Below are 13,902 nucleotides of genomic sequence, written 5' to 3' on the forward strand. Positions count from 1 at the left end.
CAATATATATAGTACCATTTTATCAATATATACAGTACCATTATACAGTACATTTAAATAAATATATACATATATATATAGTACCATTATATCAATATGTACAGTACCATTATATAAATATTCAGTACCATATCAATATATACAGTATCTATATTTATATATTGATATACTGGTACTGTATATATTTATATATTGATATACTGGTACTGTATATATTGATATACTGGTACTGTCTATATTGATATAATGGTACTGTCTATATTTATATTGATATACTGGTACTGTCTATATTGATATACTGGTACTGTCTATATTTATATATTGATATAATGGTACTGTCTATATTGATATACTGGTACTGTCTATATTTATATATTGATATACTGGTACTGTCTATATTTATATATTGATATACTGGTACTGTCTATATTTATATATTGATATAATGGTACTGTCTATATTGATATAATGGTACTGTATATATTGATATACAGGTACTGTCTATATTGATATAATGGTACTGTCTATATTAATATACTGGTACTGTCTATATTTATATATTGATATACTGGTACTGTCTATATTGATATACTGGTACTGTCTATATTTATATAATGGTACTGTCTATAATTATATACTGGTACTGTCTATATTGATATAATGGTACTGTATATATTGATATCATGGTACTGTCTATTTATATATTGATATAATGGTACTGTATATATTGATATAATGGTACTGTATATATTTATTTATTGATATAATGGTACTGTATATATTTATATATTGATATAATGGTACTGTATATATTGATATAATGGTACTGTATATATTGATATAATGGTACTGTATATATTTATTTATTGATATAATGGTACTGTATATATTGATGTAATGGTACTGTATATATTGATATACTGGTACTGTCTATATTGATATAATGGTACTGTCTATATTGATATAATGGTACTGTATATATTGATATACTGGTACTGTCTATATTGATATACTGGTACTGTCTATATTGATATACTGGTATTGTCTATATTGATATAATGGTACTGTCTATATTGATATAATGGTACTGTATATATTGATATAATGGTACTGTCTATATTGATATACTGGTACTGTCTATATTGATATAATGGTACTGTATATATTGATATAATGGTACTGTCTATATTGATATACTGGTACTGTCTATATGTATATATTGATATACTGGTACTGTCTATATTTATATATTGATATAATGGTACTGTCTATATTGATATAATGGTACTGTCTATATTGATATAATGGTACTGAATATATTGATATAATGGTACTGTCTATATTGATATAATGGTACTGTCTATATTTATATATTGATATAATGGTACTGTCTATATTTATATATTGATATAATGGTACTGTCTATATTTATATATTGATATAATGGTACTGAATATATTGATATAATGGTACTGTCTATATTGATATAATGGTACTGAATATATTGATATAATGGTACTGTCTATATTGATATAATGGTACTGAATATATTGATATAATGGTACTGTCTATATTGATATAATGGTACTGTCTATATTGATATAATGGTACTGTCTATATTTATATATTGATATAATGGTACTGTCTATATTTATATATTGATATAATGGTACTGTCTATATTTATATATTGATATAATGGTACTGTCTATATTGATATAATGGTACTGAATATATTGATATACTGGTACTGTCTATATTGATATAATGGTACTGAATATATTGATATAATGGTACTGTCTATATTGATATAATGGTACTGTCTATATTTATTTATTGATATAATGGTACTGTCTATATTTATATATTGATATAATGGTACTGTCTATATTGATATAATGGTACTGTCTATATTGATATAATGGTACTGAATATATTGATATAATGGTACTGTCTATATTGATATAATGGTACTGAATATATTGATATAATGGTACTGAATATATTGATATAATGGTACTGTATATATTTATATATTGATATAATGGTACTGTCTATATTTATATATTGATATAATGGTACTGTATATATTGATATATTGATATAATGGTATATCAATATATAAATATAGACAGTACCATTATATCAATATATGCAGTACCTTTATATCAATATATAAATATATACAGTACCATTATATCAATATAGACAGTACCATTATATCAATATATGCAGTACCATTATATCAATATATAAATATAGACAGTACCATTATATCAATATATGCAGTACCATTATATCAATATAGACAGTACCATTATATCAATATAGACAGTACCAGTATATCAATATAGGCAGTACCATTATATCAATATATTCAGTACCATTATATAAATATATACAGTACCATTATATCAATATATAAATATAGACAGTACCATTATATCAATATAGACAGTACCATTATATCAATATATTCAGTACCATTATATCAATATATACAGAACCATTATATCAATATATTCAGTACCATTATATCAATATATAAATATAGACAGTACCATTATATCAATATATAAATATATACAGTACCATTATATCAATATATGCAGTACCATTATATCAATATATAAATATATACAGTACCATTATATCAATATAAATATATACAGTACCATTATATCAATATAAATATATACAGTACCATTATATCAATATATATAGTACCATTATATCAATATAGACAGTACCATTATATCAATATATAAATATATACAGTACCATTATATCAATATAAATATATACAGTACCATTATATCAATATAGACAGTTCCATTATATCAATATATCAATATAGACAGTACCATTATATCAATATAAATATAGACAGTACCATTATATCAATATAAATATATACAGTACCATTATATCAATATATATAGTACCATTATATCAATATATACAGTACCATTATATCAATATAGACAGTACCATTATATCAATATAGACAGTACCATTATATCAATATAGACAGTACCATTATATCAATATAAATAAATACAGTACCATTATATCAATATATATAGTACCAGTATATCAATATAGACAGTTCCATTTAATCAATATATCAATATAGACAGTACCATTATATCAATATATACAGTACCATTATATCAATATAGACAGTACCATTATATCAATATATAAATAGACAGTACCATGATATCAATATAGACAGTACCATTATATCAATATATAAATATATACAGTACCATTATATCAATATAGACAGTACCATTATATCAATATATAAATAGACAGTACCATGATATCAATATAGACAGTACCATTATATAAATATATACAGTACCATTATATCAATATAAATATATACAGTACCATTATATCAATATAAATATATACAGTACCATTATATCAATATATATAGTACCATTATATCAATATAAATATATACAGTACCATTATATCAATATATATAGTACCATTATATCAATATAAATATAGACAGTACCATTATATCAATATAAATATATACAGTACCATTATATCAATATATATAGTACCAGTATATCAATATAGACAGTTCCATTATATCAATATATATAGTACCATTATATCAATATAAATATATACAGTACCATTATATCAATATATATAGTACCATTATATCAATATATACAGTACCATTATATCAATATATATAGTACCATTATATCAATATAAATATATACAGTACCATTATATCAATATATATAGTACCATTATATCAATATATACAGTACCATTATATCAATATATACAGTACCATTATATCAATATAAATATATACATTACCATTATATCAATATATATAGTACCATTATATCAATATATACAGTACCATTATATCAATATATCAATATAGACAGTACCATTATATCAATATAGACAGTACCATTATATCAATATATACAGTACCAGTATATCAATATATACAGTACCATTATATCAATATATATAGTACCATTATATCAATATAAATATATACAGTACCATTATATCAATATATATAGTACCATTATATCAATATATACAGTACCATTATATCAATATATATAGTACCATTATATCAATATAAATATATACAGTACCATTATATCAATATATATAGTACCATTATATCAATATATACAGTACCATTATATCAATATATACAGTACCATTATATCAATATAAATATATACAGTACCATTATATCAATATATATAGTACCATTATATCAATATATACAGTACCATTATATCAATATAAATATATACAGTACCATTATATCAATATATATAGTACCATTATATCAATATAGACAGTACCATTATATCAATATATAAATATATACAGTACCATTATATCAATATAAATATATACAGTACCATTATATCAATATATATAGTACCATTATATCAATATAAATATATACAGTACCATTATATCAATATAAATATATACAGTACCATTATATCAATATATATAGTACCATTATATCAATATAAATATATACAGTACCATTATCAATATATAAATATATACAGCACTATTATATCAATAAATACAGTACCATTATATCAATATTAATATAGACAGTACCATTATATCAATATATAAATATATACAGCACTATTATATCAATATATACGATACCAGTCAAAAGTTAAAACACACCGACTCATTCAAAAGTTTTTCTTTATTTTTACTATTTTCTACATTGTAGAATAATAGTGAAGACATCAAAACTATGAAATAACACATATGGAATTATGTAGTAACCAAAAAATTGTTAAACACATCAAAATATTTTTTACATCTGAGATTCTTCAAAGTAGCAACCCTTTACCTTGATAACAGCTTTGCATTCTCTCAACCAGCTTCATGAGGTAGTCACCTGGAATGCATTTCAGTTAACAGGGTGTGCCTTGTTAAAAGTTAATTTGTGGAATTTTTGTCTTTCTTAATGGGTTTGAGCAGTTGTGTTGTGAGAAGGTAGGGGTGGGATACAGAAGTAGCCCTATTTGGTAAAAGACCAAGTCCATATTATGGCAAGAACAGCTCCAAGAAGCAAAGAGAAATCACAGTCTATCAGTTCATCATCATTAAAGACGAAGGTCAATCAATACAGAACATTTCAAGAACTTTGAACATCTATTCAAGTGCAGTCGCAAAAACCATCAAGCACAATGATAAAACTGGCTCTCATGAGGACCGCCACAGGAAAGGAAGACCCAGAGTTACCTCAGCTGTAGAGGATAAGTTCATTAGAGTTACCAGACTCAGAAATTGCAGCCCAAATAAATGCTTCACAGAGTTCAAGTAACAGACACATCTCAACATCAACTGTTCAGAGGAGACTGTGTGAATCAGACCTTCATGGTCGAGTTGCTGCGAAGAAACCACTTCTAAAGGACACCAATAATAAGAAGAGTCTTGCTTGGGCCAAGAAATATGAGCCATTGACATTAGACTGGTGGAAATCTGTCCTTTGGTCTGATGAGTCCAAATTTGAGATTTTTGGTTCCAGCCGTGGTGTCTTTGTGAGATGCAGAGTAGGTGAATGGATGACCTCTGCCTGTGTGGTTCCCACCGTGAAGCATGGAGGAGGAGGTGTGATGGTGTGTGGATGCTTTGCTGGTGACACTGTCTATGATTTATTTAGAATTCAAGGCACACTTAACCAGCATGGCTACCAAAGCATTCTGCAGCGATATGCCATCCTATGTGGTTTGTGCTTAGTGGGACTATCATTTGTTTTGTCAACAGGACAATGACCCAACACACCTCCAGGGTGGGTAAGGGCTATTTGACCAAAGAGAGTGATTGATGGAGTGCTGCATCAGATGACCTGGCCTCCACAATCACCCAACATCAACCCAATTGAGATGGTTTGGGATGAGTTGGACCGCAGTGTGAAGGAACAGCAGCCAACAAGTGCTCAGTATATGTGGGAACTCCTTCAAGACTGTTGGGAAAGCATTCCAGGTGAACAGGTTGAGAGAATTCCAATAGTGTGTAAAGCTGTCATCAAGGCAAAGGGTGAATACTTGTCTTGTCATTGCAACAAGAATAGGGACCAGGCTAGGATCTGGACAGGACAGATATGATCTCTGCTACAATGTTCTCTACAGTATCTACATCTAATCTTATTCACTTATCACGGTGTGAACTAGTTAGATATCTAATCCTGTTCTATTATCATGGCATGAACAAGGGAGACATCTAATCTTATTTCCGTACCACTGTGTGAACTGGAGACACATCTAATCCTGTTCCCTTTACACTGTGTGAACTGGAGACACATCTAATCCTGTTCCCTTTACACTGTGTGAACTGGAGACACATCTAATCCTGTTCCCTTTACACTGTGTGAACTGGAGACACATCTAATCCTGTTCCCTTTACACTGTGTGAACTGGAGACACATCTAATCCTGTTCCCTTTACACTGTGTGAACTGGAGACACATCTAATCCTGTTCCCTTTACACTGTGTGAACTGGAGACACATCTAATCCTGTTCCCTTTACACTGTGTGAACTGGAGACACATCTAATCCTGTTCCCTTTACACTGTGTGAACTGGAGACACATCTAATCCTGTTCCCTTTACACTGTGTGAACTGGAGACACATCTAATCCTGTTCCCTTTACACTGTGTGAACTGGAGACACATCTAATCCTGTTCCCTTTACACTGTGTGAACTGGAGACACATCTAATCCTGTTCCCTTTACACTGTGTGAACTGGAGACACATCTAATCTTATTCACTTATCACGGCATGAACAAGGGAGACATCTAATCTTATTTCCGTACCACTGTGTGAACTGGAGACACATCTAATCCTGTTCCCTTTACACTGTGTGAACTGGAGACACATCTAATCCTGTTCCCTTTACACTGTGTGAACTGGAGACACATCTAATCCTGTTCCCTTTACACTGTGTGAACTGGAGACACATCTAATCCTGTTCCCTTTACACTGTGTGAATTGGAGACACATCTAATCCTGTTCCCTTTACACTGTGTGAACTGGAGACACATCTAATCCTGTTCCCTTTACACTGTGTGAACTGGAGACACATCTAATCCTGTTCCCTTTACACTGTGTGAACTGGAGACACATCTAATCTTATTCACTTATCACGGCATGAACAAGGGAGACATCTAATCTTATTTCCGTACCACTGTGTGAACTGGAGACACATCTAATCCTGTTCCCTTTACACTGTGTGAACTGGAGACACATCTAATCCTGTTCCCTTTACACTGTGTGAACTGGAGACACATCTAATCCTGTTCCCTTTACACTGTGTGAACTAGGAAGATGCAGCACCCGTAAAGGAAAATACACCACAAGGCTTCAGACCGGTTCAGGCCACTGAGAGGCAGACATTTCCTAACTTCAAAAAGCTAAGGTAAGGAATACTGGTTCTTTTTAACATTTTAATAACAGGTTAAAAAAAGGGTCTCATTCCCCGTCTCTTAGGTTCGAAACCCAGCCGAGAGTTGGCCACGTCCAGGCAGGAGCCATGGGGGGTGTTGCAGTGTGGGATGAGAGTGAGGAGGACAGTGAGGGGCCCTGCAGCACCGTATGAGAGAGGGAGACTGTCTGTGAGACCAACTTAGAAGTTTGCAGCACTATTTGAGAGATCAACCGACCAAGACTACAGCCCTGTGTGAGAGGGATTCATCTAAGAGACCAGCCCAACAGTCTACAGCACTGTGTAAGAGAGGGATTCATCTAAGAGACCAGCCCAACAGTCTACAGCACTGTGTGAAAGAGGGATTCATCTAAGAGACCAGCCCAACAGTCTACAGCACTGTGTGAGATATAGACCATCTGAAAGACTGTCTGACAGACTAACCCAGAGGTCTGCAGCACTGTGGGACACCAAACGAGCAATCAGAACAGCAACCAAATCTCTTGCATGCTGGCTACTTGATTAGCACTTATGGTCTGTCACGAGACCAACCCAGAGGACTAACAGCACTGTGTGAGAGAGACCATCATTTGAGAGACCAACCCATGAGGTCTGCAGTACTGCGTGAGAGAGGGAGACTTTGGACTGCGTGTGTGAGAGAGAGAAAGAGAGAGAAAAATAGATACTGTACTGTGTGAGCGAGAGACTTTGTACTGCGTGTGTGAGAGATAATTTGTACTGTGTGTGAGAGAGAGAGAGAGAGAGAGAGATACTGAATACAGACGGTCTTAGGTCTGCAACAAAAAAAACAATAACAATGGTGGTGGTCAGTGACGCCGTTTCCCCCAAACTGCAGATTCCATCTTTAAGGTCTTCACTGCAGCATCATCTGAAAGATTGACCAGCCTGCATGACTTAGCATTACACACTAGACATCCCTGTAACAGCACAGTGCCCCTAAAGAGAATAAAGAGGATACGAGACATCCTGGAACAAGAAGAACACTTGAAAATCAGAAGCGATTTGGACTCATTCCAGATCAGTCGCTCTGACCAACACAGAAAAAAAAGAGAGACTCTGTTCATTCAGGAGAAATGAGAAGAAATGGCACCCAATTCCCAAATGGCACCCAATTCTCTGTTTACAGGAAACTGTAATTTACAGGTAATTCTATATTTACAGGTAACTGTAATTTACAGGTAATTCTATATTTACAGGTAACTGTAATTTACAGGTAATTCTCTGTTTACAGGTAACTGTAATTTACAGGTAATTCTATATTTACAGGTAACTGTAATTTACAGGTAATTCTCTGTTCACAGGTAACTGTAATTTACAGGTAATTCTATATTTACAGGTAACTGTAATTTACAGGTAATTCTATATTTACAGGTAACTGTAATTTACAGGTAATTCTATATTTACAGGAAACTGTAATTTACAGGTAATTCTATATTTATAGGTAACTGTAATTTACAGGTAATTGTAATAACACATTCTAACGTCACATTTTATCACATAGTTGAATAAAGTTCAGCATTTTGGAGGATTTCAAAACACATGGGGGAAATTTTTATGAACACATGTAATGGAAATCTACATTATTTAGGCCTACATGAAAGGAGAGGAGATCAGAATATATATATTTTTTAATTGATCTGTCTGTTAGAGCGTTGGGCCAGAAACGCAAAAGGTTGCTGGATCGAATCCCCGAGCTGACAAGGTAAAAACCTGTCATTCTGCCCCTGAGCAAGGCAGTTAACCCACTGTTCCCGGGCGCTGAAAACGTGGATGTTGATTAAGCCAGCCCCCCCCCCCCCCGCACCTCTCTGATTCAGAGGGGTTGGGTTTAATGAGGAAGACACATTTCAGTTGAAGGCATTCTGTTGAACAACTGACTAGGAATCCCCCTTTCCAACTGACTAGGAATCCCCCTTTCCAACTGACTAGGAATCCCCCTTTCCAACTGACTAGGAATCCCCCTTTCCAACTGACTAGGAATCCCCCTTTCCAACTGACTAGGAACCCCCCTTTCCAACTGACTAGGAACCCCCCTTTCCAACTGACTAGGAACCCCCCTTTCCAACTGACTAGGAATCCCCCTTTCCCTGTACAACTGACTAGGAATCCCCCTTTCCCTGTACAACTGACTAGGAATCCCTCTTTCCAACTGACTAGGAATCCCTCTTTCCAACTGACTAGGAATCCCCCTTTCCCTGTACAACTGACTAGGAATCCCCCTTTCCCTGTACAACTGACTAGGAATCCCTCTTTCCAACTGACTAGGAATCCCTCTTTCCAACTGACTAGGAATCCCCCTTTCCCTGTACAACTGACTAGGAATCCCCCTTTCCCTGTACAACTGACTAGGAATCCCCCTTTCCAACTGACTAGGAATCCCCCTTTCCCTGTACAACTGACTAGGAATCCCCCTTTCCAACTGACTAGGAATCCCCCTTTCCAACTGACTAGGAATCCCCCTTTCCAACTGACTAGGAACCCCCCTTTCCAACTGACTAGGATTCCCCCTTTCCAACTGACTAGGAATCCCCCTTTCCAACTGACTAGGAATCCCCCTTTCCCTGTACAACTGACTAGGAATCCCCCTTTACAACTGACTAGGATTCCCCCTTTCCAACTGACTAGGAATCCCCCTTTCCCTGTACAACTGACTAGGAATCCCCCTTTCCAACTGACTAGGAATCCCCCTTTCCAACTGACTAGGAACCCCCTTTCCAACTGAATAGGAACCCCCTTTCCAACTGACTAGGAACCCCCTTTCCAACTGAATAGGAACCCCCTTTCCAACTGACTAGGAACCCCCTTTCCAACTGACTAGGAACCCCCTTTCCAACTGACTAGGAACCCCCTTTCCAACTGACTAGGAACCCCCTTTCCAACTGACTAGGAACCCCCTTTCCAACTGACTAGGAACCCCCTTTCCAACTGACTAGGAATCCCCCTTTCCAACTGACTAGGAATCCCCCTTTCCAACTGACTAGGAATCCCCCTTTCCAACTGACTAGGAACCCCCTTTCCAACTGACTAGGAATCCCCCTTTACAACTGACTAGGAATCCCCCTTTCCAACTGACTAGGAATCCCCCTTTCCAACTGACTAGGATTCCCCCTTTCCAACTGACTAGGAATCCCCCTTTCCCTGTACAACTGACTAGGAATCCCCCTTTCCCTGTACAACTGACTAGGAATCCCCCTTTCCAACTGACTAGGAATCCCCCTTTCCCTGTACAACTGACTAGGAATCCCCCTTTCCCTGTACAACTGACTAGGAATCCCCCTTTCCAGCTGACTAGGAATCCCCCTTTCCAACTGACTAGGAATCCCCCTTTCCAACTGACTAGGAACCCCCCTTTCCAACTGAATAGGAACCCCCCTTTCCAACTGACTAGGAACCCCCTTTCCAACTGAATAGGAACCCCCCTTTCCAACTGACTAGGAGCCCCCTTTCCAACTGAATAGGAACCCCCTTTCCAACTGACTAGGAACCCCCTTTCCAACTGAATAGGAACCCCCCTTTCCAACTGACTAGGAACCCCCCTTTCCAACTGACTAGGAACCCCCCTTTCCAACTGACTAGGAACCCCCCTTTCCAACTGACTAGGAACCCCCCTTTCCAACTGACTAGGAATCCCCCTTTCCAACTGACTAGGAACCCCCTTTCCAACTGACTAGGAATCCCCCTTTCCAACTGACTAGGAATCCCCCTTTCCAACTGACTAGGAATCCCCCTTTCCAACTGACTAGGAATCCCCCTTTCCAACTGACTAGGAATCCCTCTTTCCAACTGACTAGGAATCCCCCTTTCCAACTGACTAGGAATCCCCTTTCCAACTGACTAGGAATCCCCTTTTCCAACTGACTAGGAACCCCCTTTCCAACTGACTAGGAACCCCCCTTTCCAACTGACTAGGAACCCCCCTTTCCAACTGACTAGGAATCCCCCTTTCCAACTGACTAGGAATCCCTCTTTCCCTTTCCAACTGACTAGGAATCCCCCTTTCCAACTGACTAGGAACCCCCTTTCCAACTGACTAGGAATCCCCCTTTCCAACTGACTAGGAACCCCCTTTCCAACTGACTAGGAACCCCCTTTCCAACTGACTAGGAATCCCCCTTTCCAACTGACTAGGAACCCCCCTTTCCAACTGACTAGGAACCCCCCTTTCCAACTGACTAGGAATCCCCCTTTCCAACTGACTAGGAACCCCCTTTCCAACTGACTAGGAATCCCCCTTTCCAACTGACTAGGAATCCCCCTTTCCAACTGACTAGGAATCCCCCTTTCCAACTGACTAGGAATCCCTCTTTCCAACTGACTAGGAATCCCCCTTTCCAACTGACTAGGAATCCCCCTTTCCAACTGACTAGGAATCCCCCTTTCCAACTGACTAGGAATCCTCCTTTCCAACTGACTAGGAATCCCCCTTTCCAACTGACTAGGAATCCCTCTTTCCAACTGACTAGGAATCCTCCTTTCCAACTGACTAGGAATCCCCCTTTCCAACTGACTAGGAATCCCCCTTTCCAACTGACTAGGAATCCTCCTTTCCAACTGACTAGGAATCCCCCTCTCCCCTGTCAAACAGATTCATAAAAACGTCTTGACACGGACCAGGGCCAATAAAAAGAAGGGATTGTACAACATCAGGAGGAAATATATATGATCGGCTACCGTAGACTACTAAATCAACTTTCCAGGATCACCGACTCACCCGATGATAAAGATAGCATGAATATGAGTAGCCTAGCCTTCTCACTGGTGATGGTCTCAAGATAGGCTCGAGTTACTTCTGGAAAACAGTTCTGTCACTGTTGATATAGAAAATAGTAGCCTGTGCGGACAGATTAAATCTTCTCTTGTCAGCAGTCGCTTTCCAAACGTATTTCCCCACAATTGTATTTTTTGAAATTCGCAAAAAGCCCTATTAGCTATACACTGACAGGACAAAGACAAATTGAACTGAGGTGGCCATTTATAAATCAGGATTGGCAGCCATTTTGAGTGTAGCTATGAGTTTACCAGTGAAAGGTTTCCCTTCTATGGATTAAGTATCAATCGATACTTTACTTGGTGTACGCGCATTCAGTCCGTGTTCAGATGTAATAGCAAAAAATAGCAAAAAAGTTTTCAATTTATCAGGAGGGTTGCAGAAGATTTACACCCCTACTTACCGTTTACACCATTTACAGATTTACACCCCTACTTACCATTTACACCATTTACAGATTTACACCCCTACTTACCATTTACAGATTTACACCCCTACTTACCATTTACAGATTTACACATTTACACCCCTACTTACCATTTACACCGTTTACACATTTACACCCCTACTTACCATTTACAGATTTACACCCCTACTTACCATTTACAGATGTACACCCCTACTTACCATTTACAGATGTACACCCCTACTTACCATTTACAGATTTACACCCCTACTTACCGTTTACACCGTTTACACCATTTAAAGATTTACACCCCTACTTACCATTTACACCCCTACTTACCATTTACAGATGTACACCCCTACTTACCATTTACAGATGTACACCCCTACTTACCATTTACAGATTTACACCCCTACTTACCATTTACAGATTTACACCCCTACTTACCATTTACAGATTTACACCCCTACTTACCATTTACACCATTTACAGATTTACACCCCTACTTACCATTTACAGATTTACACCCCTACTTACCATTTACACCATTTACAGATTTACACCTCTACTTACCATTTACACCCCTACTTACCATTTACACCATGTACAGATTTACACCCCTACTTACCTTGGCTTTGTGCGATACCATTCCTCCACGTGGAATTCATATAACTGCGTGTTTTGTTGACGGTGGTGGAAAACGCCATCTCGGGTGTCGCTCCAGAACCTCCCATATGTGTTCAATTGGGTTGGTGACTGAGACGGCCACGGCACATTGTGGAAACATCAGCGAGTTGAGCAGTGACTCTTCGTCACTGAAGCACCTGGCAAACGTGTCCCGACAAATCACTCCTCTCAAAGTCTCTGCGGTTTCTTCTAGCCAGGGTAGCCAAAAATAATGGCCAACATGGCATGTCCAGCATTTTTATACATGACCCTAAGAATGACAGGATGTTAATTCCACACCTGTGTGGAAGGACCTGTTTACAATCTCCCTAAATTCCTCAAGTGTTTCCTTTTATTTTGCCAGTTACCTGTAGGGCACTACATAGGATCAGAGAGCCCAGGCTCTGGTCTAAACTAGGGCACTAGCCCAGGCTCTGGTCTAAACTAGGGCACTAGCCCAGGCTCTGGTCTAAACTAGGGCACCAGCCCAGGCTCTGGTCTAAACTAGGGCACCAGCCCAGGCTCTGGTCTAAACTAGGGCACCAGCCCAGGCTCTGGTCTAAACTAGGACACTA

General features: G+C 36.9%; 1 protein-coding gene across 1 annotated transcript in view; it reads left to right on the forward strand.

Annotated features, from left to right (window-relative positions):
• si:ch211-67f24.7 (uncharacterized) overlaps window positions 1-9,017 on the forward strand; it is a 31,576-nt gene extending 22,559 nt beyond the window's left edge. Inside the window, exons 12-13 of the mRNA XM_064959189.1 lie at window positions 7,366-7,460; window positions 7,532-9,017. Of these exons, the coding sequence (XP_064815261.1) occupies window positions 7,366-7,460; window positions 7,532-7,640 (204 nt within the window). The 3' untranslated portion in view covers window positions 7,641-9,017. The remainder of the gene's footprint in view (window positions 1-7,365; window positions 7,461-7,531) is intronic.
• The last annotated feature ends 4,885 nt before the right edge of the window (window positions 9,018-13,902 follow it).

This window comes from Oncorhynchus masou, unplaced genomic scaffold, assembly GCF_036934945.1.
Source record: "Oncorhynchus masou masou isolate Uvic2021 unplaced genomic scaffold, UVic_Omas_1.1 unplaced_scaffold_1504, whole genome shotgun sequence".
Taxonomy (NCBI): domain Eukaryota; kingdom Metazoa; phylum Chordata; class Actinopteri; order Salmoniformes; family Salmonidae; genus Oncorhynchus; species Oncorhynchus masou.